Here is a 15,265-nt window from a genome sequence, read left to right on the forward strand (position 1 = left end):
GTAGCTTTTGATATCTTGATATAGGATAAGTGTTATTGGGAAGCAAGTACAAGTTATTATACGACTAAACGCTAAAGGTACGTAAAGCCTACTCCTTCCTTCTTTTTGGCATGTTCTAGACGTAAGTAAGATATAATCCGAGCCTCGGGGTAACTCCACTCTCTAACTCCTAGTATGACATGTGATTGTTATTCATCCTTAACGTTGAAAATGTTGGAATGGTCGAGTTATGATCTCGCTATCTTTTACATGATTGACTTGTATGTAACGTATAGGAGTTCTTTTTCTTAAAAGGAATTGCATAGGTATGTTGGGTTTTTATCAAATGTAACATGCTAGGATGATACATGTACATGAATCTTGAAACGTTCCTTAATGTAGTTTATGGTGGTAATTGGAAAGAATTTAATGTGATTAGTGTCACGGTGTCCGAGAACCGATTTAGTTTACTATTCATTGAGTCTCAAAGATGTTTTACTTTTATGTGGTTGCTTATTATTCGCTCGTGCTTACCGCTATATCCTTGTTGAGTCCGGGCCAGGGTACGTTCTCGTGCGCACAACTATTATGCTATTCACCGAGTCCCTCACTAGAGGGCCGGGACACGTTATATATATATATGATGATGATGATGATATGATGATTTGGAGATGGAGGCCAGGAGGGCATATATTCCTTATTACCGAGTCCCTTACTAAAGGGCCGGGACACGAATATGTTTATGTTTATGATGTTATGATTATAAATACCGAGTATATATTACTAAAGGGCCGGGACACGTTATATATGTTATATACAGAATGATTATGCAGTTTTGATTATAACACACTATATTGATATTGATATGAGGACGATACAGATGAAATATGTTCAAAGGCAAGTTTTTTATGAAACTCTGTTTGTGCATTAAATCCTGTTCACCTTGTTTCAGATATGATTCTATTTACCATGTTTCATGCTTTATATACTCAGTACATATTCCGTACTGACCCCCTTTCTTCGGGGGCTGCGTTTCATGCCGCAGTGCGGACGCTCGTTTCGGAGATCCGCTTGACCTAGGATATCTACTCGCCTATTTCCGAGTGCTCCTTTGTTCCGGAGCATAGTTTCGCGGTATAGCCTTTTGATATGTATATATGTTGTTGTTCGGGGCACGGCGGGCCTCGTCCGTCATATGATGTCATTGTCACTCTTGGGGTACGTGGTCACATGTGTGGGTACGTGTGTAGTTGATGTTTTGTTGTGTGGACATGACTTGTGTTTGGGGCGTTCCCATTTGTAGTGGCAGCCTTGCCGGCTTGCGTAGATATATGTTTATTATGGCGGTGTGTATGAAGGTAGCCTTCTCGGCTTATGTTTTGTTGGGACGTTCCCCTATATATATATACGACGCCTTCTTAGGCTTTTGTGCGATAATGCTTTGTTAAAGGTTGTAACTCTTGAGAAGATAGGTAGCTTTGATATGCATACGTCTTGTCTTTATACTCATATCAGTTCGTTCATGCTAGTAGTATATGGCTATAGATAACAGGTGTATACGAGTGTCCAGCTCGGGCACTAGTCACGGCCTACGGGGTTGGGTCGTGACATTACTGTAGTTACTAAATATAAATAAATTAAAAAGATAATTATTATCAATAATTACCTCTTAGAAGTACCAATGCTAAGTAATTATTTCAAGGGAAAAATGACCTAATAATACTACTTAAGACTCTATATTATAAAACATAAGGATACTTTTCCTTATTTACAAAACATACCAATAAAGTTACAACATATAATGGATATGAAACAATTAAAAGCTCACTCTTCCCTCCCCTTCTGTTCACGCAACAGATCTGGAAAAAAAATATGGAGGCGGAACATCTCTCGCGATCTTCCCCCTTTTTTTGAGTGAAGGAGGTTGACAACGAAGCGGGAAGTAGTGTCTGAAACATGGAGACGACGGAGGAGGTTGATGGCGGAAGTGCGGCAGCTAGCGGAGGGGGCAACCGAGAGGAGAAACAACGATGGAGTAGCAGGGAGAATTCGGAACCACTGAAATTCTCCATTAGATTTGCTGATTTAAGAACGGTGATTGCGGTGTTCTCTTCTGAAATTGAACTCGACATGGCACGATTGTTGTTTTTACGAACCTTGGCACAGTGTTGGCTCCCTGCATATTGGGCTTCAAACATGGAGGATCACTAAATGAAATTGATTTGAAATCTGTTGTTATCTTGTTCTTGCTAGGCCACCATGGGTAGTAATTCTTCCCACTGCTATTGTATTCATTGCACACAATTGCAGTAGATCTACCATATCAGAGACGCAATACTCAACAAATCAGAGAAATAGAGGCGCAAATTTAGCTAGTGTTAATTCTCTGTACATTTAACAAGAAGAGACATTTGTATTAAATTTGTATTAATATTGTATGAAAGCTGTATACAATGCTGTTGTAATTGTATTAAACTTTATACAAATTTTATGCAGTTATATACATATTTCATACCTTTTTTCATATGGTTTTCAAATACAAAAATTTGAACGAAAGTTCTAAGCTCAAGATATACATATTTCATACACAAAAATTTGAGCGAAATTTCTAAGCCTTGTGCGAGATATACAAATTTCATACACAAAACTCTGAGCGAAAATTTTAAGCTTTGAGCGAGATATACACATTCCATACTCAAAATTTTGAGCAAAAAATTTTCGTACATGTTTTGCAAGAAATCTATTGGTATATTTTGTAAACTGAAAAATTTCATCATATTTTGTAAATATATCCTATTCTTATGTATATATAGGTCATTCTCCCTTATTTCAAATCATTAACTACGCGTCTACGACCCAATTAACAGACTGCTTAAGTTGCTCGAAGCCCACTTCATATAAGATTACTGAGCTGAGGTTTCAAGATTGTAGGCCCACCCTCACGCCCAGTTCATTCGAATAGCTCCTATTTAAAGCCTTTTTACTGGCTCTCTGTCATTGAGCCCAAATTTTCACACTTACGGAGTCTTCAATTTTCCAAGCATTACTTGTTATCGCTCGCTGTTATTCATTCAACTGAACACTCTATTTTTACTCTTGTTTAAGTTTTAAAGCCCCAGCAACACATTCCAAAAACCCTGGATTAACTGAATCCTTAATTCCCAATGGTCCTCAACATTGAAACTTTAGCAGAATGTTACATGCACTTCAGTCATATATGACTCAGGCGAAAATGTCTGATGTTTGACATTCACAAGGCCACACATGTTTGAAGTTATCAAACTCAGACGCGACTGTATGAAATTGTGCCAGAAGCGAGTAAACTTGCAAAAATGTTTAACACCGGATAAAGGTTAAACCAGATATTTGTGCACTTCGGCCCAAAAATTGAAGAGCAGCCCATTTGAAGGGAAACCGTACAATTTCCTCCCTATTTATGGGCTCTCTGTTATTGAGCCCAAATCTTACCACTCTTCCAAAACATTAGTTGTTACCGCCATCAACATTTATTCAATTCAACTGTAACATTCAATTTAAAAGCCCTAACATCACATTCCAAGAACCTCGGATTACCTAAATCCCCAAATTCCCCAATGCTCTCCAACTCCGATGATGAAGATATCTCCGGTAACGATTCCGATGACGCTTTCCAAGAAGACATGGAAGCCCTAAAAAAAGCTTGCCTTTTCGCCGGCAAGGATATCGCCGATGGCCACGTGGACGGTGTGGATGATGTAACGCCATCTGGTACGGATGATGATGACGATGATATTGAGTTGGTTCGTAGTATACAAGAGCGATTTGCGCTATCAACGGAGCTTCGAGAGCCGTTAACATTGAAACCGTTGTGTTCTTTTCCTTCAGATGGCGATGATAACGATGATTTTGAAATCCTACGTGTTATTCAGCGTCGCTTTGAGGCTTATGATGATGGTATACTATTTCCGTTTTGATTTTGATTATCTGCTTATTCGTTTGTGTAGAATTTTAGCTATACTCATTGCTAGTGTTTATTCTGAACCGAAAATAGGGTTTAAATCGTTCATTCTATTGATTTTGGTCATGATTAGTTTCTACATTACGGGAAACAGTTATTTATTCGTTTGTTTGGGTATCAAGGATATTTTATCTTTTTATGGATATCTTATTTGCGACTAAGTGTTTTTTTGGTTACTATTATAATTTATACAGATACTGAGAAGGGAAGAAAGGAGAGTGCTTTAGATAAATTTGAGCAGGTGGGTGTCACTAACATAACCTCGGAAAAGGAAACTTCCAATGATTTTTTTGTTGAGAGAACTAATGCTGAGGAAGGATTTCCCGCTTGTGTAGATGAAACCATACAGATTCCTGAAGGATGCACTAATGACATTGAGTGGCATGATTCTAGTGCTGAAACCACAGCTGTGTCAGTTAATTCTGTTTCCTTCCCGAAATCAGCACAGGCATTTGTTGATGCCATAAAGAAGAATAGGTCTTGTCAGAAAATTATTCGGAGTAAGATGGTGCAAGTTGAAGCAAGATTGGAAGAGTTGAAAAAATTAACGGAGCGGGTCAAGATCCTTAAGGGTTTTCAGCTCGCTTCCAAAAAGAGAATGGGGCGGGCCTTGTCACAGAAAAGAGATGCTCGTGTCCAGTTAATTTCTTTGCCAAAGCAAAGGCCCAGTGCAAAGGTCAGCGTTGTAAATTGCCAATTAACTGCAAGCTTTATTATTTATTACTTTGTTGAATTCCATCTCATATTGCTTCCTGAATGGAATAATTTAGGATAAGGAACACATGAGCACTTGAGATGCAGGATTCATTTTTCCTGTCTTTCATCTCATTTCATTTTTTCCTTACCTTGCTCATTCTTTTGGGCCAGACCGCCAGATAAAAACAAAACTGTATGCGGTTCTGAATTTGTTGCCAAAAGATTACGTTTGCTTGGGAGAACTTGAATATAAAATAACAGAAGAAGTAGTATTTGTATTCTCGAAACCTGTAAGTTTTTGTGTAGTGTATGTTTAGTGTACAACTATGAGAATTTTCTTTTCCAATATAAAAAAGTTTGTGTGCCAACTGGAAATTTTGTTGCATAAATGGATAAGAAGTATCAACTTTAATACCATGGCATGTAAAAGTGGGACGTTGATATGTTCAGGATATTTCAACATTTGTTAACCTTATTGTTTCAAGTTCTAGGTAATTTATGTCGCTGATGGCATCTTCACGTCATCAGAGAAAGTGCCAATGGTTTTTTCTTGCAATGTCTTCAAAGAAAAAAAATGGAAATTTAAATGCACTGTGATTTACTTCTTAAGCTAACCTTGTCTCTTGTCTACCCACTTTTTTTGTTTTTGAGGGGGGGTGGTGCGTTTACAATTGCAATGTTGTTTGTTTTGCGTAGAGTCTGTTTCCATGTCTCTAACTGATGACTGTTGACACAGTAGAGCATCATTTTCATTTTGCCAAGGCTCTCTCCAACTTCCCCTTCACTGATCCTGAACATATCTCAAAATGGTGGTAGACTGATGAAAAATCACAAGAAAGGGACATTTAGCCTCTTCAGCCCTAAATTGAACATGCATATTTGAATAGACTTTGTCCAAATTCTCTTTGCTATTGACATGGTGCCAAATATTTCATCAATGGACATGTGTAGCTTTACTGTAGATGTTATTATATGGGACGCAAGTTGTAGTTATAGGGAAAAGCAAGGCATACATTTGTTGATGCAAGTTGTACCTATGGGGAAAAAAAAAAAAAAAAAAGGAATACTGCTTTATATAACCTTCTGGTCCTAAGTTCGTTTTCACATCTCCAGGGAAAAAAGTTATCTGGAATACATTATGGACCTGCTGAGAATTCTCATGTTGCTAGCTTTAGGGAGGCATTGACACATTTTGCTGTCTCATTGAGTCGTAAGGAGTGGTCCAAGGAAGATAGAGAGAATCTTGCGAAAGGAGTTAAACAACAATTTCAAGAGATGTTGCTTCAACGCTCGGTCAATCAACTAAGGTACATATCTCCTTGTAGTTGCTATGTTATTGACACAAAACTTCTTTCTGATAACATTCCTTCTCATACAACACTTGTATACACATATCTATGTTCTCTAACACGGACGAAACAAGCAACAACACAGGTGTTCTAACACTGGTCAACTTTCATATAAACCTTGTGCAAATGATGTTCTAATAAATTAGTGTGAAGGTGATGGTATAATGGAAGTGTCTATTTGTAGGATTAGACTTTCACTCCCTTCTTCTCAGCCTTAAGAGTGTTGTTCTGCAACTTTGAGCCCTTCATCTCCATCTCTCTCTGTGTGTGTGTATGTGCGCGTGCTGTTTTCTGATTGCGCTACCAACTGAGCTTCCTGTACGGATATCAAATATACTTATAGTGATTGGGAATTCTCATTCTTAGTGAAATAAAAATGGTATTCAGTTTGGTTTGAAGAATATTCATTGACGGGGAGGCCCTAATTCCTTCTCAGTTATGTCTTCCACTTCTCCCCCACCTTAATTCTATACCTTTAGATGTGGTTTCTCTCAGTTTATTGCCTTCGGTTTCATCTTCTTGCTTTTATTTAATTGGATCTGAAGTTGAAGTTTGGATGTCGGAACGTGAAGGCATTTGGTTATGACTGGTTTTATCAACTTGTGCTATCCAAAATATTGAAGTACTCTTAGTAATATCTTGTAACCAGAACGTCTCGGGAGAAATGAACAATACCCTAACAAGTGGAAAAACTTCTAAAAAGAAACTTGAGATGCGGAATATGATGAGTCAAATGGTTGCTGTGATGAGACAAACATGATAAGCTTAACTGAATGATTTCATTTACCTTGTGTTTGGAAAATGCTCCATGTTTGCTACCAATTAGCTCTTTTGGGATGATTTGGTCTTATCAACCTCTTTTGCAGTGATGAGAATGGATGTTCTAGAGAATCTGGTGATCTTGATGGCCTTATTGCCTCAATTAGAGACCTCGTGATTACCCCTGAGACCATGAGGATATTTCTACCCAGGGTCAATTGGGATCAAGTAGCTTCCATGTATCTTCCTGGTCGTTCTGGCGCTGAATGTCAATCAAGGTAGATTTAAAATGCCTTTTCCCCTTACAAAATAATGACATACCTTCTTTCCATAGTATAAATGGCGCTTCATACTTGAATTAGGTTATTGTTTCTGGGTTTTTGTCCATTTCTATGCACGCATGTATATGAAAAATTATCAAAATTTTGATTTTTGCTGTGCCTATTGATTATAATATGAATACTGGAAATCATGTCCTTTTGTCCCATAATAAGTTATGGAGAACATTTGCTGGATCATGACTAGCCAAGCTGTCAGCATTGCATGCCTAATGGCTTATCCTCCAAGTCCAGGTTTAATAGAGCCTAAAAGTGGTAGGATCAAGGATTGTATTGGATCACAAGTAAGATAGTGCTAGGCTAGCTAGTTTTATGAGAATAAGAAGTTTGCTAAACATTTAGGGATATGCCACAAGTTTTTATGAAAATATAAATAAACATGAATGGACATGTACTGTTTAATTTAACATTATTATTGTACTCCTAATGATCTTGAAATTTAATATTACAGTCAGATATTTACTGCCCTAAAACAATCCTATGTAGTCTCCTGATCCGGAAACAGTAAGATATTTGGTTTATTTATTACCTTTTGGAAATCTAATGATTGCATATAATGCATATGCATATCATTTTTGATATGCCATGAATCTTATTGGCAATATAAATGAACACAAAAAACCATATATACCTAAATGTAACATTTGTACTGCACTTCTACAAATCCCATAATACAGTCAGATCTTAAGTACCTTAAATGATCCTGTGTGGTCTCCCCATTCCAGAGACAAAGTTTTGGCTGCTGCAAGTCCTAAGATTGAGGCTTTTAATGGGGATACCAAATTACTTTCTCAGTGGTGCTTCTTTATCATTAGTTTTGTGTTAAAGAGGCTTTGAATTTGATTTTCCTTTTTATCATTAATTGAGAGTAATGGTCATGTACCCTCTCTCTTAACTCCCTTCAGGTGGTTGAACTGGGAAGACCCCTTAATTAAACATGAGGAATGGGATCCATTAGAGGAAAAAAACCTATTGCATGCTATCCAGCAGAATGGAATGAGTAACTGGATTGATATCTCTACATCAGTAGGAGTATGTAGGACTCCATTTCAGTGCTTATCACATTATCAGAGGAGTTTGAATGCTTCAATCATTAGGCGGGAATGGACAGAGGAGGAAGATATTAGACTCTCTGCTGCTGTGGAGACTTTTGGTGAGAGTAACTGGCAGATTGTTGCTTCTGTCATTGAAGGCCGGACAGGTACTCAGTGCTCCAATAGGTCAGTCATCTCCTCATATCATTTTTTTTTCCAAGGTACTTTAATGCTTCTCGTAATGTATTAAAGAATCACATTGATTACTTCTGTGGTCTTAAGTGATAATTTCTTCAAAACTCGGTATTCAGCACTACTTTTGTTAGAACTTTGAAGTTAGTGTTTGTGATTGGCCATCTTTTGTGTGGGTCCAGTATCTAGATTCTAGAGTAGGATCTATAGAGTTTTTGCTTCTCTTTGGCCTTTGCAAGTGAGCCATATCAAGTTAAACTTGCACTGTTTTGCCTTCTGCTATTTTATCAATGATCAATAGTAACTCCTTCTGGACTATATAACTAAATTTGCCTTCCGCTATTTCATCAATGATTTTCAACAATTCCTTCGGAGACTATGAGCCTGTTAGGTGCTTTTAAGCCAAAATAGCTTTTAAGCACTTAGGCCTCATTTGTTTGCACTTAATGGAGGTCTGAATCTTAATGGTTCAGACTTCAGACCTTAAGCCATAAGTGCATTTGTTTACATTAAGATCTAACCACTTATTTGGTCTGAATAGATTTTAATCATTAAGATCTTAAACAAAGTCTGAATATCATTAAGAGGTATTTTGTATCGATAATTTTAATCCCAGCTCCACCCCACACCCTTCCCACCACCCACCCAACCCTCCACTTCCCCACGCCCACTACCCTCCCCCCCACTCACCACCCACCACCAACACCATCCCAACCCCACATACCCACCCCCACCTACCCACCACCACCCAACCCCCAACCACCCACCTACCTTCCCCTCAACCACTCACTCCCCACCCTAACCCCAGACCCGCCACAACACCACCACTCACCCCCACCCTAAACCCAGATCTGCCACACCACCACCACCACTCAAAACACCCCCCTCCCCACACAACCCTCCCACCCCCACCAACCACCCCCACCCCCGCGCACTTACCCCACCCACCACGACTACAAAGCATCTCCACCATTACTAGCGAACATAAATGTTTCATTTTTTTGTCAAATAATATTTTTATTTTATTAAACTTGTATTTATTTTCTAATATTTTTTAAAAAAAAAAAAATTTAAATTGTATATTTATTGTGTTTAAAAAATTATGTTATGAACGTTTAGATCTTGAAAAACAAATAGTCTTAATAATTTAGTGTTCAGATCTAGAGACAACATCTTAATTATTTAGATTTGCATTCAGATTCAGACGTCTTAATCTTAATGAAAACAAATGACGCCTTAGTAGTGCTTGGGTACAGATAAAAAAGTGCTTTTAAGCACTTATTTTTAAGCCAAAATAGCAAATATAAGCCAAAAGTCATCAGTTAGGATTCCAACTTACGGGTTTTGGGCACTTCGAGCCTTGGGGTTTTCAAGGTCTCAAGTTCGAAACCCGCCGGGTGCAAACAATTTCGAGGGCCATCGGATCGGGGAAACCTCGAATTACCCGTGGTGCACTTGCGGGAAAAGTCACTCGGGATTAGTTCAAAGAGACTCGGACACCCGGTGCTTAATCAAAAAAAAAACTTATGGCTTATGCTTATAAGCCATAAGTTATAATCCCATCCAAACAGGCTCTATGTAGTGTAGCTACTTTTATGTAAGGTTTTATTGGACGGGACTAAAGTTTGTTATATTTATACTTATGTTGTACTGTATCTCATCCAAAGGATCTGGAGAGGAGGAAACACATAGTTAAATCTGAGGCTTCTGAATCCCAAATGCTATTGATGTTTGAGTTTGCTTTTCACATTTATCTTCTATTCAAAGTTTTTCTAAGCTATTTCCGGTTACTTCTCCCTGATGTATCTCTGAATTAAGCTGTTAGTCTATTTGAAATCCCCAGGTGGATTAAAACTCTTCATCCAGCAAGGAAAAGGTGCGGGAAATGGAGTGCTGATGAAGACAAGCGATTGAAAGTTGCTGTGATGCTTTTTCATCCTAAATCTTGGAAGAATTTAGGTCAATCTGTGCCTTGGCGAACTCCTATTTGGAAGAAGGTAGCTCCATATGTACCTGGGCGGACTCATGTACAATGCAGAGAAAGGTGTTTATTATCTTTCTGACTTGGGATGATTAGGGTGGAGAAAGTTGTTATCATTCTTATTGTGTTTTTTGTTGATGTTGATTCAGATGGTTCAATAGCTTAGATCCTTCTTTGAAATTGGATCCGTGGACAAAAGAGGAGGATTTGAAGTTAAAATCAGCCATAGATGAACATGGATATTCCTGGTCCAAGGTAGCTGCATGTGTTCATCCACGTACTGATAACCAGTGTCGGAGGTATGGATGTGTTGTACTTTGTTTGGGCAAGCTAGCTTTTGTGTTTTTTGTTTTTTTGCCCTGTAGGGCGTGTGAGGTCAATATTGATTCTCATTAATTGTGCATGATATTAGAATATGTGCTAGGTGTTACCCAGATTTGTTTCTTATTCAATTGTGCTAAAGTACAGGAGATGGAAGGCGCTATTTCCAAATGAAGTTCCTATGCTGCAAGAAGCTAAAAAGATACGAAGAGAAGCTTTTATTTCCAACTTCGTTGACAGAGAGGAGGAAAGGCCTTCCATTAGACCCAATGACATAGTTCCGACACATAAACTCAATTATAGAGCTGGATTTGAGACTACTTCTGCGAATAAAAAGAAGAAGCTACGGTATGCATTCAATAACCGTGCTCCATATATTTTGGCTACACGTGTTGTGATTATTTATTCACTGTTAACCTTTATTCAAAGCGGAGAAATTGCTGAAACTATGTTTCTTTGGGATGAATTTTCTTCTGGAAGTGGCTGGCTGGCTGATGCCTTATTTTGTCTTTTTACTTTGATAGCTCCCATATCAATTAATCAAGCAACTATATCTCAATCCGAAAGTAGTTTGTGCGTGCTATAGCTGTTGCTCCCCCGTCTGCCCCAAAAAAATATTTTTTTTCTTGGGGGCAGCGGAAAGCAGGGGGATTTTAGGTAATGAAAAGTTTTATTTTAGATGGCCGTTTGGGACAGATTATCCTACATGACAATAGATGTTATTGCAACTTATTTGGTGTACCCATTTGTCCTTTTTGGATCTGCTAAAATGCTTATAATCTTGCTTATCAAATTATATATTACTCCCTCTAGTCCACAATAAGTGATTTTTAAGATTTTGGCACACCCATTAAGAAAACCACTTAGTAATATTAAGTAGTAAGAGGGTTATTTGACTAAATTACCCTAATCTACTCTTAGAAAATGTAAAGAAATTTTTAGAGGCTTTTTAGAAATTTGTTCATATAATTTATTAAACAACAATACATTTGGAAGAAACAAAAAGTGTATCCATTGTTTTCTGAGAATTGCTTGTTGTGGACCGCAGGGAGTAATTCTTGAATGAACCGTATTAGAGAATCCACTTGTCCAAGGACAGGTTCTTACTTAAAAAGTTAAAAAAAAAAAAAAAAGTGTCTTAGTTTCACTCCCCTGAACTGGCTGCTACCACACAATTTTCCCTTGGTTGGTGGGTCGCTAATTAATGTTTTTAAAAGTGGGATGGATGTCGACCTTGCTTTGGATCATCAGGCGAGTAATAGCGCTACTTCTAAAACGATTGTTAATGTCCTGAGCCACTCCACCCATAGCGTTAGGGTTTTGGTTGGATGCACTGATTCTTTCACATAATATCAAAGCCAAACTTTGGTGTGTCTGTTTGCGCAGTCGCATTCCTCACGTTTTATTGCTCTCGTCGTCTTTCTCTCAGTTTAGTCCATGGAGCTGCTCTGGACTTCTCTCAATGCAGCCCATTAAGCCACAAACTCTGCTCCAAACCCACTTTGTTGCATGTTGATGCTACTCTCCTCTCCGCTTCTGGCCCAATCTTCAGCCTGTTGAGCCTAATATCTACCCCTACATTAGGTTCACTCCCCAAGAACCGGTTTACATGTGTGGGAAGGTGTTAGAGAATAATCATTGTCCCTCCTTGGTTATGTAAGGTTTTCATGGGGTCCTGGATCGCTCCACTCAGAGTTAAGGTTTTAGGTTAGATGCTCGGGTTCTTTCACAAACTGCTACTATAACTCAGTAGTGAGAGTTTTGTCTGGTCATGAGTACACAACTTTGGATGGAACAGATGTGTTTTCAGCTGCTTGGTTGTTTACTGATTGTCTTAGTTTCTCTTTCTAGGCCCAGAGCAGCAAGGGATGGTACAGCACCTAGGTCTGATGCAATATGTGAAATGGAGAGGCGACAATCGGAGGGGAGTGAAGTCCCAGAGTCTTCTGATCTTCTAAACTGCAGTTCATTATCTTCTAGAGACCAGGAGATTGGGAGGATTTCGGATGATGAAGAGGCATTTGAACAAGGTTATCATAATGCCAGAAAGAAGAAAAGACCGTCTACTTCCAGTAAGGCAAAATCTTTTACACCAAATGACAAGGTTCAGGAGGCTTCTGCTTCCAGGAAGGTTGAGTCTACTATTGCAGATGGCAATATCCGCAAGAGGAGGAGGAGAACCAGTTCGGTAGTGAAGAAAAAGAATAGAACTACTGCCTCTCAAGAAAATTCTGCAAAATCTTTTACACCAAATGATAAGGTTCCGGAGGCTTCTCCTTCCAGTAAGGTTGATTCTGCTATTGCAGATGGCAATATCCGCAAGAGGAGGAGGAGAACCAGTTCGGTAGTGAAGAAAAAGAGTAGAACTATTCCCTCTCAAGAAAATTCATCATCTTTACCAAATCAGTCTTCGTCAATGACGGTTGTTGAAGAGACTGAGTTACTTGTTCACATCCGCAGGAAGGTCAAGAATACTATGGATAAACGTCATTCCACAAGTGAATATAATGATCCCTGTATTATCCCTCAAGGTCCTCCATTGGCTCGTTCACACTTGGATAAAGAGACAGCTGACCTTGATGTTGGTGAGAACCATGTTGGGGAAAATGCTTCTGCAACAGGGTTGTGCACTGATGAAAATGCAAGACAGTTGGAAGCTTCTACAATACCTCGCACACTGGAAGATGCGAATACTGGAGCTTCTGGCTGTCACAAGCTTAATAAGTGCAATGAATTGAAGAATAATGTCAGGTCTTGCATAGATAAACTGCCGGACACAGCAGATGACTGCATGATCCTTGCTTCTTTTATCCGTAAATCGCGTGCAAAGAGATGTTCATTGTCTTCTACTAAGGTTGCCAAGGTGCATCCGGACAAAGGTCAAAATAAGGCTATGACAGAAGATGAATCTAGCAGATCTTGTATATCTGGTGGTCATGATGGTGTGGAGAAGACGACCCAAGAATGCACCAGTTCCAATCAGATATCGGGGGCTGAAGCAGGGGATGACATGCCTCTGTCTCTTTTTATGGGCAGACAGAAAAGGCGGCGATGTTAAGTTTATAAATATTGGCTCCCCTTCAAGAGCACAAGATAGAAAAAGGAGGTAGTCCGAAGGCTGCTTATTGTCCTCCAAGGCAAGCTCAACGGCGTGACCCACTGACGCTATCTTCATCTTGGCTGGTTTTGGATGCATATATCTACACTGCAGACAAACATTCAGGCTGTTCGATGGAAACTAATGAGATTGACTTGTATAGGCGGTTGGGAAATTTTTCTCGATTACTTCCTGCTTGACCGCATGAGTGTTAAATTGCTCAAATGTTTTTTCTTTGCTTTTTTCAAATTCAAAAGCCATTCTTTCTAATACTAATGGAGAGCTCCGAAGATGTGGTTTGGGGTACTGAATGGGCACTTCTGTCCCGTGTCCATTTTGTTGTACAATTTTGATCCTCCTTGCACTCTGATGATTTTTTTTTTTTGTATAATACATAGACTAGCATTTATCCGCTAAGCTGTAATCAGGTAGCAAAGTCACCTCTCTCAACATATCAAACTTTAGTTGTGATCTATAGCATGGCAGTATTAATTATAATTAAGCATGACTTATGTATCTTTTTGCTATGATCTTAATGGGTATCCGTGGTTTGGTTGCACTATTTTGAGTACTAATTTTAATGTAGTCATGTGTTCATTAAATTATTGTTTAACAATATATGAAGTTTCAACTTTTGGGTCGTGGACGCTAATTTTTTTTTTTTTTTTCTATTAAAAGTATTCTCTAGCTACATGAATTTCAAAAGAAAAAAAGTGTGAATCTGTTGCGCAACATTGTGTCAGTCAACTTGACCAGGCAGAAATAACACACTAGACCTCTATTTGTACTGGACGTAATTAGCTTTAAATGTACATCTAGAACTGTCAACTTGAAATACTTAATGATTGAGGATACTGTTAACATGTATTTCAAGTTATTTCAAGCGTAGAAATTCAAGCATACATTTAAGGAAATTTAAGAGAAATGACACCTGTTTATACTACGTCTATTTTCATTCCTAAAATATAATTTGTATATTTATCTTGGTATTTATCTACGAACGTTTTTAACAGCTAAAGCTCACAAATGAAACATAAATGATGAAATTGCACGAATTGCTCTTCAAATTGGCTGGTTTTTACTTTTTCCCCTTCAAAATTAAACTTATATTTAGCGGGGCATAACTTGTGGGAGATTAAGCGAAAAAGTTAGTATTTGTTATGAGGGCCAAAAATTAAATACCAGAGCACAAAATAGGAACAAAAGTGCAATATGACCCAACAGATGGTGAAGCTAACTGCCCAAGGGCAATTTGCAAGAGTGGCCTTCGCTGGGGATGGTCTTTAATTTTTGTCCCTCAAAATGGTAGTCTTTAACTTTTGCCCTTTAGGCAAAATTTGCACATGAATACCGCAAATGAAGGCCAATCAGCGCAAAAAAAAAATTAAAGACTACCCCAAATGAAGGCCAATCAGCGCAAAAAAAAAAAAAAAAAAGATGGGAAAAGTACACTGTGTGTCCACTCAGTTAAACTAATCCCACATTTAACCACTGTTTGGGCTTAACTTCACTAGGTGTCTGG

General features: G+C 38.5%; 1 protein-coding gene and 1 long non-coding RNA gene across 3 annotated transcripts; one reads left to right on the forward strand and one right to left on the reverse strand.

Moving 5' to 3' along the window:
• Window positions 1–3,444: 3,444 nt before the first annotated feature.
• On the forward strand, window positions 3,445–14,305 carry LOC132055548 (transcription factor MYB3R-2). Of its 2 annotated transcripts, XM_059447430.1 has the most exons (10): window positions 3,819–3,912; window positions 4,171–4,217; window positions 4,312–4,652; window positions 5,786–5,979; window positions 6,888–7,058; window positions 8,024–8,338; window positions 10,188–10,388; window positions 10,475–10,624; window positions 10,794–10,994; window positions 12,498–14,305. In XM_059447430.1, the coding sequence occupies exons 3-10, from the start codon at window positions 4,482–4,484 to the stop codon at window positions 13,702–13,704; spliced, it is 2,610 nt and encodes an 869-aa protein (XP_059303413.1). In that variant the 5' UTR covers window positions 3,819–3,912; window positions 4,171–4,217; window positions 4,312–4,481; the 3' UTR covers window positions 13,705–14,305. The 2 variants fall into 2 exon arrangements, with proteins under 2 accessions (XP_059303412.1, XP_059303413.1); XM_059447429.1 differs by having other exon boundaries at window positions 3,445–3,912; window positions 4,171–4,652.
• LOC132055549 (uncharacterized) lies at window positions 9,409–10,181 on the reverse strand. Its single transcript, XR_009414601.1, has 2 exons — window positions 9,869–10,181; window positions 9,409–9,678 (listed from the first exon to the last, which is right to left on the reverse strand). It is a non-coding gene; the product is annotated as an uncharacterized LOC132055549 (long non-coding RNA).
• Window positions 14,306–15,265: the final 960 nt, after the last annotated feature.

Source organism: Lycium ferocissimum, chromosome 5 (genome assembly GCF_029784015.1).
Source record: "Lycium ferocissimum isolate CSIRO_LF1 chromosome 5, AGI_CSIRO_Lferr_CH_V1, whole genome shotgun sequence".
Taxonomy (NCBI): Eukaryota; Viridiplantae; Streptophyta; class Magnoliopsida; order Solanales; family Solanaceae; genus Lycium; species Lycium ferocissimum.